Source organism: Sinocyclocheilus anshuiensis, unplaced genomic scaffold (genome assembly GCF_001515605.1).
Source record: "Sinocyclocheilus anshuiensis isolate Anshui unplaced genomic scaffold, SAMN03320099.WGS_v1.1 scaffold164, whole genome shotgun sequence".
Lineage (NCBI taxonomy): Eukaryota > Metazoa > Chordata > Actinopteri > Cypriniformes > Cyprinidae > Sinocyclocheilus > Sinocyclocheilus anshuiensis.
This window is the reverse complement of record NW_015557128.1, coordinates 94,851-112,604: the sequence shown is the minus strand read 5'-3', so window position 1 is coordinate 112,604 and position 17,754 is coordinate 94,851. Positions and strand designations below refer to the sequence as shown.

General features: G+C 34.4%; 1 protein-coding gene across 1 annotated transcript in view; it reads right to left on the bottom strand.

The window, feature by feature from the left end:
• Positions 1–17,754, bottom strand: part of lrp2a (low density lipoprotein receptor-related protein 2a) — a 105,983-nt gene that overhangs the window by 82,323 nt on the left and 5,906 nt on the right. The window contains exons 2-11 of the mRNA XM_016472964.1: positions 10,568–10,681; positions 9,241–9,363; positions 8,839–8,955; positions 6,238–6,348; positions 4,799–4,912; positions 4,570–4,686; positions 4,295–4,438; positions 3,018–3,137; positions 2,791–2,919; positions 1,002–1,171 (exon numbers count right to left, since the gene is read on the bottom strand). Coding sequence (XP_016328450.1) covers positions 1,002–1,171; positions 2,791–2,919; positions 3,018–3,137; positions 4,295–4,438; positions 4,570–4,686; positions 4,799–4,912; positions 6,238–6,348; positions 8,839–8,955; positions 9,241–9,363; positions 10,568–10,681 — 1,259 coding nt within the window. The remainder of the gene's footprint in view (positions 1–1,001; positions 1,172–2,790; positions 2,920–3,017; positions 3,138–4,294; positions 4,439–4,569; positions 4,687–4,798; positions 4,913–6,237; positions 6,349–8,838; positions 8,956–9,240; positions 9,364–10,567; positions 10,682–17,754) is intronic.

The window sequence follows — 17,754 nt, the reverse complement described above, 5'->3', positions numbered from 1 at the left end:
GTGTGTGTGTGTGTGTGTGTGTGTGTGTGTCTGTGTTGAAGGAGGAAGAGCTGGTATAATGCAGAGCTTTGTTATCAACAACAAATGTAACATCGATATCACTCGTCCTGACAAGGTTAGAACTTCAGTAATCTGTGAAATGCCACTTATTAAATTCAGGAAAACTGAGAACCCATGGCAGGTGCCAGAGCATTAAATGAATGTAAGTGGGAAATATTAATGCCACACACCAAGCAATGAAATAGAGTAAACTGTGCTCTAAGTCCATTAGGACTGGACTATATATATATATATATATATATATATATATATATATATACACACATTATGATCAATATTGTGATTAATTAACTAGATGTTAACTGTATTTAACTTGCATTAAACATCTAGGATACAAAGGCTGTTCGATGGAAATGACTGAATTTTACAAAAAAAAATGCAAAAAAAACAATGCAAATACATAAATAGTGTCAAAAAGACAGAAAAATATTGAGATACACTATTTAAAAGTTTGGGGTCGGTAAGATTTAGAAAAACATTTTTAAAAGATGTCTCGTTTAAAAAAAATACAGTAAGGTCAGTTATAATGTGAAATATTATTGAAATTTAAAATAACTGTTTTCTATTTGATTATATTGTAAAATGTAATTTATTCCTGTGATCAAAGCTGAATTTTCAGCATCATTACTCCAGTCTTCAGTGTCACATGATCCTTCAGAAATCATTCTAATATGCTGATTTGCTGCTCGAGAAACATTTCTTATTACTACCAATGTTGGAAACAGTTGTGCTGCTTCATATTTTTGTGGAAACCGTGATATATTTTATTTTTCAGGATTTTTTGTTGAATGGAAAGTTCAAAAGAGCAGCATTTATTTGAAATAGAAATCTTCTGTAACATTATAAATGTCTTTACTTTATAAATGCCAGCCCTAGTGCTATTTTTAGGGACTATATGCAACTTCAAAAAAACTGCTGTTGTTAGTCTGTAGACCATTTACCTTATTTTGGATTGTGTCGGTCCAAAAGACCCTTTGCAGCTGGTAATGAAAGTCCACACCAACAGCAACTCCTCTGTTCTGGGACTCGACCAGGGTTTGAGTACTGTGTCCGTGGACATCAGCAATCAGCAAGTCTCTCCCATTGGAGAATATAAGCGAAGGCACCCCAGCTAAAGATGGCCAAACAAAGTGAATTAATGTGGAAGGATAGCTTCAAAATGAAGGATACAGTTTGACAATCTTTAGAGAACTCATAATATAATGTACTTTTGATAAGGCATAACAAATATGTGAGAGAGTTTAAAATTGGCAGTGTGGTGCCAGCGTTTGTTATTCATTTCCAGGGCCTGCCAAACAAATGGTTGGGAGGCAGACATTTCAGGAGCTTAACATGATGGCATTCAATGCAAACTGAGGCGCTCGAAGAGCGATGAGCTGCAAAAAGCCTGATTAATGGGCATATAAGATAACAGTTAACACCAGGAATATTAGTCTCAAAGCCATGATACTTGTGTGAAAGCATGCAGGAAAATATAATGCAGAAGTAACAGAAAAAAATTAAAACAAATAATGAATAAATAAATACAGTTGTGTAAAATATATTTAAAATAAATATTAATTAATTTGATATAATTAATGAGAAAAAAAGGACACTGAGTAAATAAATACAATTTAAAAATGTGTAAATCTGTGTAAAATTTATTTAAAATAAATATTAATTTAATATGGTTCACTATGGGAAAAAGTATGATTAAATAAATACAATTTAAAAAATACTAGTTAACCTGTGTAAAATAAAATAAAAATTTTAAATAAATATTAATTAATTTAATATGATTTCTTATGAGATATTGAGTAAATAAATACAAAATGTGTAAACCTGTGAAAAAAAGAATATTAATCTAATATGATTTTTCTTATCAGAAAATGTTTTAAATAGGTTCTCAAAGCCATGATACTTGTGTGAAAGCATGCAGGAAAATATAATGCAGAAGTAACAGAAAAAAATTAAAACAAATAATGAATAAATAAATACAGTTGTGTAAAATATATTTAAAATAAATATTAATTAATTTGATATAATTAATGAGAAAAAAAGGACACTGAGTAAATAAATACAATTTAAAAATGTGTAAATCTGTGTAAAATTTATTTAAAATAAATATTAATTTAATATGGTTCACTATGGGAAAAAGTATGATTAAATAAATACAATTTAAAAAATACTAGTTAACCTGTGTAAAATAAAATAAAAATTTTAAATAAATATTAATTAATTTAATATGATTTCTTATGAGATATTGAGTAAATAAATACAAAATGTGTAAACCTGTGAAAAAAATATTTAAAAAGAATATTAATTAATCTAATATGATTTTTCTTATCAGAAAATGTTTTAAATAGGTTCATTTTGTCTGTTTAATTGGAATACATGAGGTTTTCTAACCACACTGTAAAAAATAATTTTTCGAGGATGTAAATTGGAGTATGTTTTACAAGAAACATACATACTATTTTCTACCACTGTCTTTCTACTTCAAAATGTCTTATTCATTGTGTTACTTGCCATTTCTTTCTAATTAACTGTGAAATTTAGCAGAATAACAGAATACTTTCTGATTGTAACATTGAAAAATGCATGCCCTGTAAAGCTGTTTTGAAACGTATTGTGAAAAGCGCTATACGAATCAACTTGAATTGAGCTGAAACGAATGAATCTATTGCAGCCCTTCATCAAACACCTTCTCCATACACACAGGCAGCATGTTAGAGGCCTGAATGGACTCACATGAGGGATTTGCTCTGCAGTATCTGTGCTGCTCCAGAAGGTAACCGTCCCGACAGCTGCAGCGATGGCTTCCGATCCGATCCTCACACAGCTGGTCACACATGCCCCACAGACTACAGTCATCATAATCTGCAAAGATGTGCACAGAGTACAGGGAGAGCTGATGGCAAGTCACCAGTTTGATTGAATATGAGCAACTATTTGTAATCATCAATCAAGTGTTTTACCAATGCATGAGCGGCTGTCGTTTCTGCTGACCATGTATCCTGGTGGACAGGCACAGGTTCCTCCTTCAGGAGAGGCGTGACAGTGATGCTCACAGCTCAGAGATGCACAGCGCCAGATACCTGGCACAAAACACAGCCATACAGCACTCGAAATGTTAGGAAAACCTTAGGCGAAACCAAAAATGTAACTATAATATCAAGCAAACACAAGAATTTTGGCAGATTAACATCACAATAAATGATAAACAAAAAACTAAGACTAGAAAACTAAAATTATTACACTATAAAATATTTTTTGTAGTTCTAAATAAGGATTATAGCAGTATTTTTTTTTACAAGAAAATACTATTTCATTCTTTTTACTCCAAATTTTCACATTTAATTCGATGTGTTACTTGCTGTTTATTTTTAATTATTTGTGAAATTTACTAGCAATTTTTGAGTGAAAAATTGTTTCCACATCATTTTTTTTCAGTGTATTAATAATCATTTAACAGTAATAGAAATACAGCTGAAATAAAATAAATTATAAATATTACATGAAAAATTCAAAAACATAAATAAAAAATAGAAGAATTTAAGTACTAAAATTACTAAAACTGAAATTAAACAAAGTTTTATAGAAATATTAAAAATAAGTTAACCAAAACTATTAAAAACATTTTGTAATTGTCAATAGCAATAAAACTGAAATATAAGATAATTATTAGATGAAAAACTTAAACCTAAATTATTAATTGAAAATAAAAAAACTAAAGCTGAACAAAAACTAAAACTGAAATAAAATAGTGATATAAAAATACAAATGACAAAAGCACCTAACAACATTATTAACATTTAAACAAAAATTTAAATGTAAACTGAAAATTTAAAAGTGAAAAAGGTGAAAAAATTTTAAAAGGCTAGACCAATTTTTTTTCAGCCTATAAAAAACATTTTAAGTAATAGAAATAATACTGAAAATAAAATAAAAATATTTTATAAATAAATATAAAATATTTACGTTAACTTTAGAAAATTATAAATGTGGCCTGGCAACTAACTGAAATAAAATAAGTTTTAAGAACTAAAACTGAAATAAAATAAAATAAATTAAAGCTATACATAAATATAAAAAAACAGAAATAAATAAAAATGACAAAAGCACATAATAAACTTAAATCACAAAATAAAAACTGAAAATATAAAAATATGATTTAATAATATAATAGTATATAAATAATACTTAAACAACACTGGCAGAAATCAGCTTTAGTGATTTTTAGGTGGTAACTGACTGCAGTTGCGTCCGGCAGTGGTATTGGTTTCATCTTCTCCGTCCGGACAGTGTGCCGTCCCATCACAGAGATGGTCCAGAGGGATGCAAACACCAGAAGAAGGACACGGCCATTCCCCGGGATAACACTCACGCTGGACATTATCTAAACGCAACACACAAAAAACACCATTTCAGCTCAGGTCACTCAAGAGACTTTCATGTTCTGAAAAACAATCAATCGGAAGCCTGGCTTTTGCAATATTTAGCAGGAAGAAGGTCATTTTAAGGATGTACCGCAGCCTCTCTCATCTGCATTGTCCTCGCAGTCATCCTCTCCATCACACAGCCAGACCTGATGAATGCAGCGGCCGCTGGGACAGGTGAAGTACGTTCCTCTGCAGGTTGGGTAGGCTGTAGATAATGCATTAGTGAACGTTCACACCCGAGTAAAAGGCTTTTCTAAGATACCTTTTTACATTCTTTATGATCGCATTTGAGAAACTGTGGAATGAAATATACATACTGCAGTTCTGTTCATCACTTCTGTCTCCACAATCATCGTCATGATCGCAGACGTATCCGCGAGGAATACATTCTCCATTACTGCACTGAAACTGACCGCCGCTGCACCGCTGGGCTGAAAACAAACAAGAAATATGTCTATCCACGACACAATTTCATAAAAGTTAAATAAAGCTGAAGATAACTATACTTGGTATGTTTTCACCACACCAAAGGATGGAAAAAGGGTGAATATCAAAATAAAATGCAGCATACAATACAGTATAATAAGGAATAGTAGAGCCAGAAATGAATTTTTAATCATTGTTTATTCACCCTCATGTTGTTCTGACTCTATTATTTTCTTTCTTCCAATTTGAACACTATATTACAAATATAAAGCAATAAAAAAGATTTGTTTTCAATTCACAAATGACACTTTTGGACATATTGCACCAGGTTTGACATCACTGATGCCAATGGCATCGGTTTTTGTATGATGTGACGAATCGTGACAAAAAATGAGACTGCAAATGGGATAATCAGTGAACAATGAATTAAACTTGCTTGATGAACTATGAAATGGCTTAATAACACTTGAAATATAGCACTAAAGTCACATATACTACATTTATTGATAGTTTTAGGGTACTTTTATGGTGTTTTATGAGCTATGGTGTTTATAAATCACCATCCACTTTCATTGTATGGAAAAAAGCAGCTTGAACATTCTGCCTAATATCTTATTTTGTGTTTCACCAAATCAGGGTTATTATTAACCAGAAAAAAAAAAAATGTTAATTGATATCAAATAAAATAAAATATACATATCAAATTAAAAACTTAAACAAATAATTAATTGAAAAAAAAAATAAAAACTAAAACTGAAATAAAAAAAAATCCATTTAGACCTAAATGGTTTTTTTTTAAATTCTAAAAACAAAAGCACATAACCGAATTTCTCAAATTTAAACTGAAATTAAAAAGTTAAAGTTCAAAATATTGAATATATAAATAATATTACAAATAACAGAGCAACATGAGTATGAGTAACAAAAACTATATATTATAGTAAAAAATAAAGGTTCCAAAAGGGGGTTTTCACAGTGATGCCATAGAGGAACTATTTTGATTCCCCGAAGAAACTTTTTAACGGGCAGTTCTTGAAAGAACCATTTTTTTTTCTTGGTGTGAAGAACTTTTTAAAAATCTATAGAACTTTTTTACGCTATAAAGAACCCTTTGTCCAATGGAAACAATTAATGTTAAAGGTTCTTCATGGAATCGTAGATGCCAATAAAAACTTTTATTTTTAAAAGTGTAATCAAACAGACAAAAAGTCACATGACTAAACATTATAGCTTCAAAATCTTGCAATTGCAAAAGTAGCGCAGATGTTTTCCAGGCCATCCAGTAGATGATTGTGTTAATGTGTGTGTCCTGCCAGGGAAATACACTCACTGCAATTGGCTTCGTCTGAGCCGTCTCGGCAGTTGAGCACCTGGTCACAGCGCTGGCTCCTGTTATAACACGCCCCGTTAGCACACCTCAGCTCCGAGCACTCTGGGTACACTGAGAAAAAGAGAGCACGTCCAGTCATTCAATAAAATATAATCACTCTGTAATACAATACAGCGTCCACTGCGGTACGGCATCGAGTGATGCAAGTAAAGAAACAGCATAAAGCTAATGTAGAAAACAAACACAAACTTCTGCAGCCAAATGCCCATTATGTGCATAGCAAGTCTGGTAGGGTAAAGCAGTGTGTGATAAGAGCTCAGTGATGAACTGACACTAGCACTAATCCACAGAGGAATCTGCAATCAACTCTGACAAACAAGAAGCATATTGTGGCCATTTCTGTCCATCAGCGAGACTCTTAATCTTACAAACTGATTAAAATGCCACAGGAGCCTTTGAGGGGGAGAAAACACACACACACACACACACACACACACTATCTAGGGCTGGGCGATATATCAAATATTCATGATATATTTACAATATATTGCTATGATGTTTATGCACTTTATGATATTTAAATGTTGTTTGACTAGTGCAAGTATGAGAGCGTTAAATTCATGAAATGCAATGCAACGTTGTGACCGTTCTGCATCCTTAACCCAATGCATTTCCGCATGAAATAGGATATTTAAGGAACAAGGACATGAGTTTAACCATTGGGAATTGGCTGGATCTTAAAAAGCATACCAGAATGGAGTCAGGTAGTTAAAGGAGAAGGGTTGCAATGGGTTTGATGTGAATTTATAAAGTGAATAGACTCTAATTCGATTTCACTTTGACATCTGATTTAAAGGGGTCATATGATGCGATTTCAATTTTTCCTTTCTCTTTGGAGTGTTACAAGCTCTTGGTGCATAAAGAAGATCTGTAAAGTTGCAAAGACTAAAGTCTCAAGTCCAAAGAGATATTCTTTATAAAAGTTAAGAGTCAACCACGCCTACCTAAAATGGCTCGTTCTAACACGCCCCCACATGTCTACGTCACGATGTGGGAAGATTTGCACAGCCTGTAAGTACGTTTTCATATTTAAAGGATTTGCCACTGATGATTCAAACGCGAGTTTTCAGCAGTGTAGAGTAGTGCTTGTTGTTTGTCATTTCTCCGATCACAAATGCAGACATGGTTTTGTGTTTACGCGGCGCGATGCAACGCAACGCGTAAAAAGACAGTATAAGTCATTATAATCCGTAATCATTTCCCCACTGGATGCAACAAATGCCTCGTTTATAATGGGTTTTAATGTTTTGTCTGGGGCGTAACATTGCCGTCACACGCTTGAGGTATTCGGCCAATCACAACGTACTGGATAGCTGGCCAATCAGAGCACACCTCGCTTTCAGACCGATGAGCTTTGTAAAAATCGACGCGTTTCAGAAAGGCGGGGCATAGAGGAGAAACAATAATGTACAGTATGTGGAAAATAATGTGTTTTTTTAACCTTAAACCGCATAAACACATTTCATTACACCAAGTACAAAAAATAATGTTCTTTTTGGCAACATCATATGACCCCTTTAAACTGCATTAAAAAACAGCAACAGAATTGGTCAATTTGATTCAAAACTGTGAATCGGTTCAAAATAATTCACAGTTGATTCAAAACTAATGATGCATGATATTGAAAATTATTAAACAGCAATCTTATATTTATTCATTTAATGAAAAATTGTAGCCGTAAGCAGTTATTTTATTATTTCTGAGATACTATTATAGTTTTTGAAGTTATACAGTTGCATAGTTATTATATAGTTATTTTGAATTAGATTTAATTCGTTTGTATTTTCTGTTTTCATTAAAATTTTAGTTAAAGTTTTAGTAATTTAGTTGTGTCTTTGTCATTTTTATTAGGTATTGTTTTATAAAAATATGTCTGTATAGTTTTTAACAAATTTTATTTCAGTTTTAGTCATTTTAGTATGAAAACGAGAAAATGAAAATGAGAAATAAGAAATGAAAATGAGAAATTTTGCTTTGGCAAGTAGCTAGAATAAAAACATAAAAATAAATAAAATAAAAAAATACATTTTATTTCAGTTACATTTATTTTATTTTAAACGAAAATGTTCTTTTATGGCTTTAGTTTGTTTGAACTTCTATCCATCAAAGAATCCTGAAGAAATTGTTACAGTTTCCACAATATTATTAAGCAGCATGACTATTTTCAGCATTGATAATAATAAGAAATGTTTCTTGAGCAGCAAATCAGTATATTAGAATGATTTCTGAAGGATCATGTGACACTGAAGACTGGAGTAATGATGCTGAAAATTCATCTTTGCATCACAGGAATAAATAACATTTTACAATATATTCAAATAGAAAACAGCTATTTTAAATTGTAACAATTTATGTCTTTTTTAATCAAATAAATGCAGCCTTGGTTGTCATAAGATACTTCAAAAACATAAAAAAATCTTACTGACCCCAAACTTTTGAATGGTACATTAAATATCCATATATGACCTTAAATATACTGTCAGTATTTAGCTATACTGCCCAGCTTTAATCCCATCACACACATCCCGACAGCATACTTACGGCAGTTTCTCTCATCTGCTCCGTCTAGACAGTCAGGCACATGGTCGCACCTGTATCCTCCCGGGATGCAGGCCCCATTCGTACAGGTGAACTGTGAACTGGAGCATGTCCTGCCAGCTGCCAGCAAAGATCAAAGACACATGGTTATAATATGAGTGCGCTGGGTGGTCCTCATCTTCACTAAAGTGGCATGCTCTCCCTACAACACATGCACGCTTTGCCTTATGTTTTTCAGACTGTTGCCTGCACATCTGAGATATCGTGTTTCTCTGACATGACGGAAATTACATCCCTGTACATTACTGGGAGTCAATGGAGCTCTCAGCTCTGACGGACAGTCGTAATTGAAATGGAAGCAGAAAGCGAGGGAGAGACGGACTGATGGAGATAAGGAGTACTCACGGCAGTGCTGCCTTTCATCGGAGCCATCCTCGCAATCCTCTTCATCATCGCAGACCCAGTGCTGCGGAATGCACTCGCCGTCACTCAAGCACTGGAACTGAGCACTCTCGCAGGTGGGCTCGGCTTGAAGAGCATAATAAGACAGCATTGTTAACCAAGCTAGAAGAGATCTGAGCTGGCCTGCTCTAAGAGTTTCCTTTCAAAGAGCTCCTTGACTGACTCCATAAGAGGAGGAATTTAAGAAGTGACGTGGCTATACTGAAATAAATATGCCACATGATCTTTTAAAAAACTATTTTCTTCATTTATTGGTCCAAACTTGTTTGAAATAGCATACAACCAATACTTTTTCTGAAGTATACAGTATATGCAGTATGCTAGTATTTTTGTTTTGTTTTCCAGTAAAATATCTAAACATTCTTAAATTTACTCGAGAAGCAAAATGACTGAAACTATTGAAGTCTTGTTTTCTGAAAAAAAAAAAAAACAATCAAAATTAAGTGATTTTTGATTGTTACTAAACAAGAAAAATATGTCTGTGAGCTATGTAAAATAAAACTTAAGGTAAAATGGGATTATTTTTCTTACCCCACTAATAGACATTTTTCTTGTTTTAAGCAAAAACACTTTTTTTCAGAAAACAAAATTCAATATCTTCAGTCATTTTGCTTCTCAATGTATCTTGATTTAAGAATTTTTAGATATTTGTAACATGACAAATACTGAGCATATAATTTTTTGCAGTGTACCTTTCATTATGCACAAAATACCTACTAAATTTATCAAAATATGCAGTATACAGCAGTGAAAACTGCATTGGGTTTTGTATACCACAATGCAATGTGCCTCGCATGACCTTTTAACTTCTTAATTTTTAATCTTTCCTTCTGGACTGCTGTGACAGTCACCTGAGATTTGTAGGTTTTCACCTCTCAAAACTCTTTTGGTCTATGCCACTCTATATTTTGGCAATGCCATGATTTCCAGAGATTTGCTGTCCATAGAAAGCTAGCCAGTTTTACACAGGAATTTATTTATTGAATACATCTGGTATGAATGCATGAAAACAGCCCTAAAACTGGTAAGAAACTTGTTTCTAAAACCCAAAATGGTGTATAAAAATAAGACTTTTAGGTAAAAAAAATGATGCTAGTAAGCCAAAAACTACAATTCTAAAAACTCATTTCAAATTCCCGAGGGAACACATGGCCAGTGCTGATGCTGCTCTGGGTTTACATATTACAAACTGAACAGCTGTATTTCACACTTGCCACTCTTTATCAGCGTTCAAGTGTGACCTTGTGACTGTGGAGGAAGAGTTACTTACGGCAGCCAAATTCATCTGAGTTATCCGAACAGTCGGTTGTTCCATCGCACCTCTGGCTTGCTGGAATACAACGGCCTGTCCCACAACGGAAAGACCCCACCTCACAACCTGAACCTACACAGAAAATGACAGGATATTCTGATCATCTGTTCAAATCTGATCTGTTCAAAGGTACAAAAGCTGTCACTGCAGCGGTACCTTGTCAAAAGATATAATTATATGCACTTTTAAGGTACTAATATGCACTCTTTAGGGGTAAATAAGTAGGGCCCTATAAAATCTGTTTTTTTCCCCAAAAAAATTCTGTTTTATTTTTTCCAAATTCAATTTTTTCCAATTTTTCCAGATTCTGTTTTTTGTTTTAATTGACTCCTTTTTTAATGGTTAAATTAAAGTAAAGTAAAATCATGAAACTTATACAATTTAACATCAATTCATTAAAAGTTTAACAAAAAAAAAATGGTTTTAGGGCCCTATGCAATATGTTTTATTTTTTCTCATGTTCGGTTTTATCTGTTTTATAATTGTCAGAATTACACATGATTTTTTGATAAGACGACAGCTGGTAAGGTCAGAGAACAGCATAATTTCACACATTAATTTTATGTAATATTCTTACCTGAGATTTGACCTATGATTGTGCCAGCTCTAAATGACAGATGCCTAAAACCATTGCATCCATTAGCTTTTAAAAAAAAAGGAGAAAAACCCACATTCATCATTCAGGGCTACGGGCTTACTCAATGCTGACTATACAAGATAGCAACCAAAGATGTACTCCCACACATCATAAAACCTGAGCATGATGGATTTGAGAAGTCAAGATAATGTAATGTAATAAGAAATAATATAAACATTGCAGGAGTTACTACACAAGATAAGGTTCAAAGATCTCCCCCTACATGGAAAATATCCTTCACGACTGATCCAAAGACCTCCGACCTTTCTAGATGCAAACGTGCAATATACATGATCAATGTTGCAGTTCCGTGAGAATGCCTCTGAACAGTCCTAGAAGAATTGTTTTATATGTATCATTGTCAATTATCTAAAATGTATACTGTTTTCTTTATAGCAGTGACCAAAAAAAAACTTTGTCAATATCTCAGGAAGAAAGCCAAGAGTTTTGAAGTGACTGTACTCTTAATATACTTCTTTGTCTAAACAACTGTATTTATTACAAAATCTCATATTGTTTATTTTGTACTTTTTTTTTTTGAAAAATCTGTGTTGCATAACAGTTTAAAAATGTATGTGCAACAAATGAGACTCTAAAAGCTAAGTACATTGGAAGCGTTATTTACAGATTGTTCAGATTAAACATTTAAAGCTGCAGTCCGTAAGTTTTGCCTCTTTGTCACCATCTCTGTTTGAAACCTGCAATTGCAGTTATTTGCGGAATTATCTTGTTTATGTGGGTTGTGCATCGGCACGGCTCCTCAGCGCAGATGAATCTAATGTTTTGAGGTGTATGTGTTGGCTGTCAGTCAACGCACCAGTGTGGATATTCACTCACTGTACTTCAGAATTAGATACTACGTCTTGGAAGTATGTCCAAAATATGAAGTTTAACCGGAAAATGTCATCTGAACAAGTACGCAACATGTCTGCCAATTTTGTTCTGACCAACTGAAAAAAAAAAATAATTTGCGCTACCAATCTAACGATCGCAAAGTTAGCTCAGATCACATAACTTAACATAACTTTATTTATTCCAGCTGCTGTAAGAAGAGGCTACAAATGATCCGCCGCCTGCAGCATCCACACACGCGATAGAGCCTACTAGCCGGGACTCCTCCTTTATGCATACAGACATGATGTAATGACGCAAAGACGAACGACCTGAACCACTCAAATTAGAAAACATTATTACAAGCTTACCGTTGTGAACTATGGTCAGGAGATAGTTTGGAACACTGATTGGTTATGTACTTGCTCAATAATTGTTTTTGGATACTTTTTAACCAAAACAAGTTATAGAATGCAGCTTTAATTTTTGTCTAAATTGAAATTATTTTGTAAATTAAGACTTCACATCATTTTTGTTACTCCATTTGCTACATTTTGTCTTTGTTTTGGTCTTAAATCATATAAAACAAGCTAAATTTAGTGAAAAAAATGAGCCCAATGAGACAATGAGCTCAGATATAGTCTTAATTCGTAATCAAATGGTTTTATGCTAAACAATTTTGCATCTCAAGTAAATGTATTTTGTTTTAAGGATGTGTAGATATTTGTATGGAAAATCAGGACAGAAATACCAAAACCAATGTTTGCAGTGAAATTAATAAAATCAAAGCAGCACCCATTTCAATTCAGAAAAGCAGTGTGCTCACATGTGATTGTTCCATGCCACTGATGAAGCATTTAGACAACCGAATTGACAGCCAGTGGAGCCAAGCGTGCCAGTCGACGAGCAGGCGCTTCTACAGCCCTAACTCTCCTTCATCTCAACCCTTCCTTTTGATCTCCCCCTGTGAGTAACATCTGAGGAGATAACGTACCACCCCTCTACCTTCCCCGACGGGCTCCAGGACATATCGACACCATCAGCATAGCTCAGCAGAGGAGCCCTCAATCAGGGCCGTCGGTCGGACGAGCGGAATGTGGGATTCTGATTGTCTCTTGCTGACACTGATGAATGGTGCGTCCTGTTCCTTGTCAGACACACACACGCACGCACACACACACACACACACACACACACACACACACACACACACAGTCTCTGGTCAAATGTATGCGATCTTCCCAAAAGAAGTTGCAGCATTCAAATTCAGAAGTTCCCAGAACTTAAATTTAAAGGCTCTATAATTATTTGATTGTTTTAATTTAACCAATAAAATGTCCATGAGTAACCTCATGCATAATTCTTTTGTAAAGCAAATTATAACAGGATTAAACATCCAACGTATCTAATTTTGCATGCCCTCTGAAAGCAGGTATAGTCAGACTTGAGGTTAGGAATTTGAAAAATCGCTGCATGAATGATCCCTGTTAAAGAAAGTGACCAAACTTACAATTTTCACCTGGCAGACTATAAAATGGGCAAGAAAAATCTAGATTCACATTGAAATAAAGACCAGAATATCACAGATATTAGATTTGTGGTCCCTTTGAACTTTGATTACTAATCATTAGCACAGCAACACCCTAGAAACCATCCAGAACACCATATCAATTGCACAGCAAAATGCTGGCAAACACTCAAAATATCCTACCAATTGCATAGCAACACTCTAGCAACCAACCAGAACATTGTACCAATCGCATAACAACACCCTAGTAACCCCCCAAAACATTCCACAAAATTGCATAGTATTATCCTATCAACCAGCCAGAACATCCTACACATGGCATAGCAAAACCCTGGCAACCACCCAAACCATTTTACGAATTGTATAGCAACATCCTATCAACCACCCAGAATATCCTACAAATTACATAGCAAAACTCGGGTAAACACCCAAAACATTCTACCAGTTGAATAGCAACACTCTAGCAACCAACCAGAACGTTCTACCAAATGCACAGCAACTCCCTAGCAACCACCCAGAATATTCTACTAGTTTCATAGCAACACCCTAATACCCCTTAAAACGTTATAAAAAAACTGCATAGCAACATCCTTTCAACCACCTAGAACATCCTACAAATTGCATAAAAAAACCCTGGCAACAACGCGGAACATTCTACCAGTTGCATAGCAACTCCCTAGCAACAACCCTACCAAATGCATATATATAATGTATAACCCTAAAAGAAAATACATATAATATTTATTTATTGTATTTATACTTCTCACAGGTCAGAGAACACACCTTCTCACTGAGAAGTATAATAAAATTATATATAAAAATATTAAGAAAAATAAGAGCAGTTAATTAAAATTTTTCATTTGTTATTATTGATGCTCATGGATATTTGCACCTTTAGTTGGTAGAGTGCAGGTAATTTATCTCTTTCATTAAAAAAAAAATAGCAAAACGCGGGTAAACACCCAAAACATTCTACCAGTTGAATAGCAACACTCTAGCAACCAACCAGAACGTTCTACCAAATGCACAGCAACTCCCTAGCAACCACCCAGAATATTCTACTAGTTTCATAGCAACACCCTAATACCCCTTAAAACGTTATAAAAAAACTGCATAGCAACATCCTTTCAACCACCTAGAACATCCTACAAATTGCATAAAAAAACCCTGGCAACAACGCGGAACATTCTACCAGTTGCATAGCAACTCCCTAGCAACAACCCTACCAAATGCACAGCAAGTCCCTAGCAACCACCCAGAATATTCTACTAACATATAATATTTATTTATTGTATTTATACTTCTCACAGGTCAGAGAACACACCTTCTCACTGAGAAGTATAATAAAATTATATATAAAAATATTAAGAAAAATAAGAGCAGTTAATTAAAATTTTTCATTTGTTATTATTGATGCTCATGGATATTTGCACCTTTAGTTGGTAGAGTGCAGGTAATTTATCTCTTTCATTAAAAAAAAAATCTGATTTAAATTTTACTGCCTGTGTAAAGTTTCAGTGAAAGTGACGTGTGGCCAATTATGGTGTCCCATACTCAAAATTTGTGCTCTGCATTTCACCCATACAAGTGCACACACACAGCAGTGAGTAGTGAACACACACCCGGAGCAGTGGGCTGCCCAGGGAGCAGTTGGGTGGAAGAGAGCACTGTACATTCACTCCCCCCACCTACAATACCTGCTGATACCAAGACTCAAACCTGCAACCTTTAGGTTACAAGTCCAACTCTCCAACCATTAGGCCACAACTGCCCCTTCAGTGAATGATAATGTGCAAGCAAGCACTTTTTCATTTTTCACTAAGCGTGGCTGTTTGGATCGGTTGAAACAAGAATCTTATCTGACCTGCTGCCTTTTGGGAAACTCGTGTCTCAATCAAACAGCTCGAGCGCACGGAGCCTGCCAATAGGAAACTGAGAACTGCGCTAAACTATGAGGTCATCATTGACATTTAGCCGACCAGTAACCTTGCTAAAAATCTGTGGTAATATGTTTAGACATCCGACTGACAAAAAATGAGTCTTACAGTGCAATAAAGTAATCTCAAAATGGTTGGAGGAACAACTCCCTCTTGTTGTGAGACATGGCAGGTTGGAAGCGGTTTAGCAAGATTTAAAGGGAAAGTTCACCCAGAAATGTCATACAACAACAGTTTATTGTAACAATGAATATAAGGCTCCAAAAAAGGAAAATATGGTGTCCCATACTCAAAATTTGTGCTCTGCATTTCACCCATCCAAGTGCACACACACAGCAGTGAGTAGTGAACTCAAATTTAAAGGAAAATATTCAAATGTATTCTTTTGTTTTCCAGGTTTGCATTGAATACATTTGTATTTTTTGGGAGAACTATTCTTTTAATGTGCTTCCTTCTGTATGGAAGCCCATTTCCGCCACATCTAACTTTTTTTTTTTTCTCGCAAAATATAAATTCGCAATTGTGATTCTGAGGAAAAAACGCAATTACCTTTTTTATTCAGTGGCAGAAACAGGCTTCCATACTTCTGTACACAGGCAGTTTGTCAAATATTACTACTCTCAATCCTGTCATAATTACCTCTTCAATATTAATTTAAACGTACCATAATGGACAGCATGTTGGTTCTGTGCCATGGCAAAACAATCGCTGTATTAGCAGAGCATTTATTATGTATGAGTCAGAAGTTTATCAGCCTCGTTCCCTGTGATGTGCTCTTTAATAATGGATTTCGTCCTCTGCCAGAAGGCCACGGGGGTTTGTGCTTGAGCTGCGGCGCTAAAAGCTCAGCGAGGGCCTCCTCATAGCGAGAGGTCTAGACCAAACACCACAGCAAACGCTTTTAAAGCATGCCAGTCAAATGGGCTTCCTTTTTAACTCCTTCGGCAGCCAATTGGGAAACGAGCCTTTTTCCTGCTCAGTTTACTAATGATAAAATTGCTGCTCTACTCGCTCAAAGGAAGCCTTTGTTGGTAGGACATGATCCCGGGGGGTTTCAGCAGCGTCTGTAACGCACAGGTAGACAATTGGCATATACAGGATCTAGGAGGTGAGACGATTTACTGACACCCACTCGCAAGTAATAGAATTTTAAACATCAGCCATCAGCCGTTTCCACACGCGCTGCCGGGATATGAGTGATGCTAATACATTTTATACTTTATTTTCACCAGGGTTGTTATCATTAACTAAAAATAAAACCACAAAAACATTTTTTTTACTTGAAATGTTGACTGAAATAAAATAAAACAAAAAACATATTTATTCATTTTTATTACATTTTTATTAATTTTTATTCCTTATTTTCTTTCAGTTCTAATGAATTTAAGTTGAAGTACTAAAATAATTCAAACTAAATCTGTAATAAAAACAAATAAAAACTATACATATATTAAAAATTAATTATTTGAAATAAATGTTAACAGAAATAAAAAACAATACAAACGAAAAAATATTAAATTCTTTTTATTCCTAATTTTTCTTTATTAAATTAATTAAGTTGAAGTTGAAGTACTAAAATAATAAAACTAAAACTTAAATAAAAATGAATAAAAATATACAGAACAGACATATTTAAGAAAAAAAACAACTAATAAAAATGATAAAACCACAACAAAATTACTAAAACTTGAATTAAAATTAAGTTGGCAACTTGGCAACAAAAAATATAAAAAAATAAAAGCCCTAACAGTATATTAATGACATTAAAATAACACAGATTTTCACTCCCAAATGAATTGTTTTCTCTCAGTTTAACAGTATGAATCAGCTACACAACCTATAAGTCATTGCCAAAAGCCGAAACCTATCCGCCGAGACCCTGGAAAATAAAGCCAGTGTTTCCTGACGGTATCAGCATCTGGGAAAAGCGACAGGTAAAGTGAACAGCGGCGGGCCTATCCTGTTCCTGCACTCAGCAAAACGAAGCATTTAGCCCCGTCATTTCCTGGGGTGTCTTTAAAAGGGTTTTATTTGGACGTCTTAACTAAGCTTGCGTGAATGACAACAGTTATGCGATTGTCCCGGCGGGCCATTGTGAGGAAAGCGGCTTGTATTATGCAAATGCTGTTCTCCTGTTGATGGGGACTGAGCTTGTTTTTCCTTCCTTCATTAATGTCTTTGCTTACCCTGTTTTGTTCTGTTTGCTGTTTCC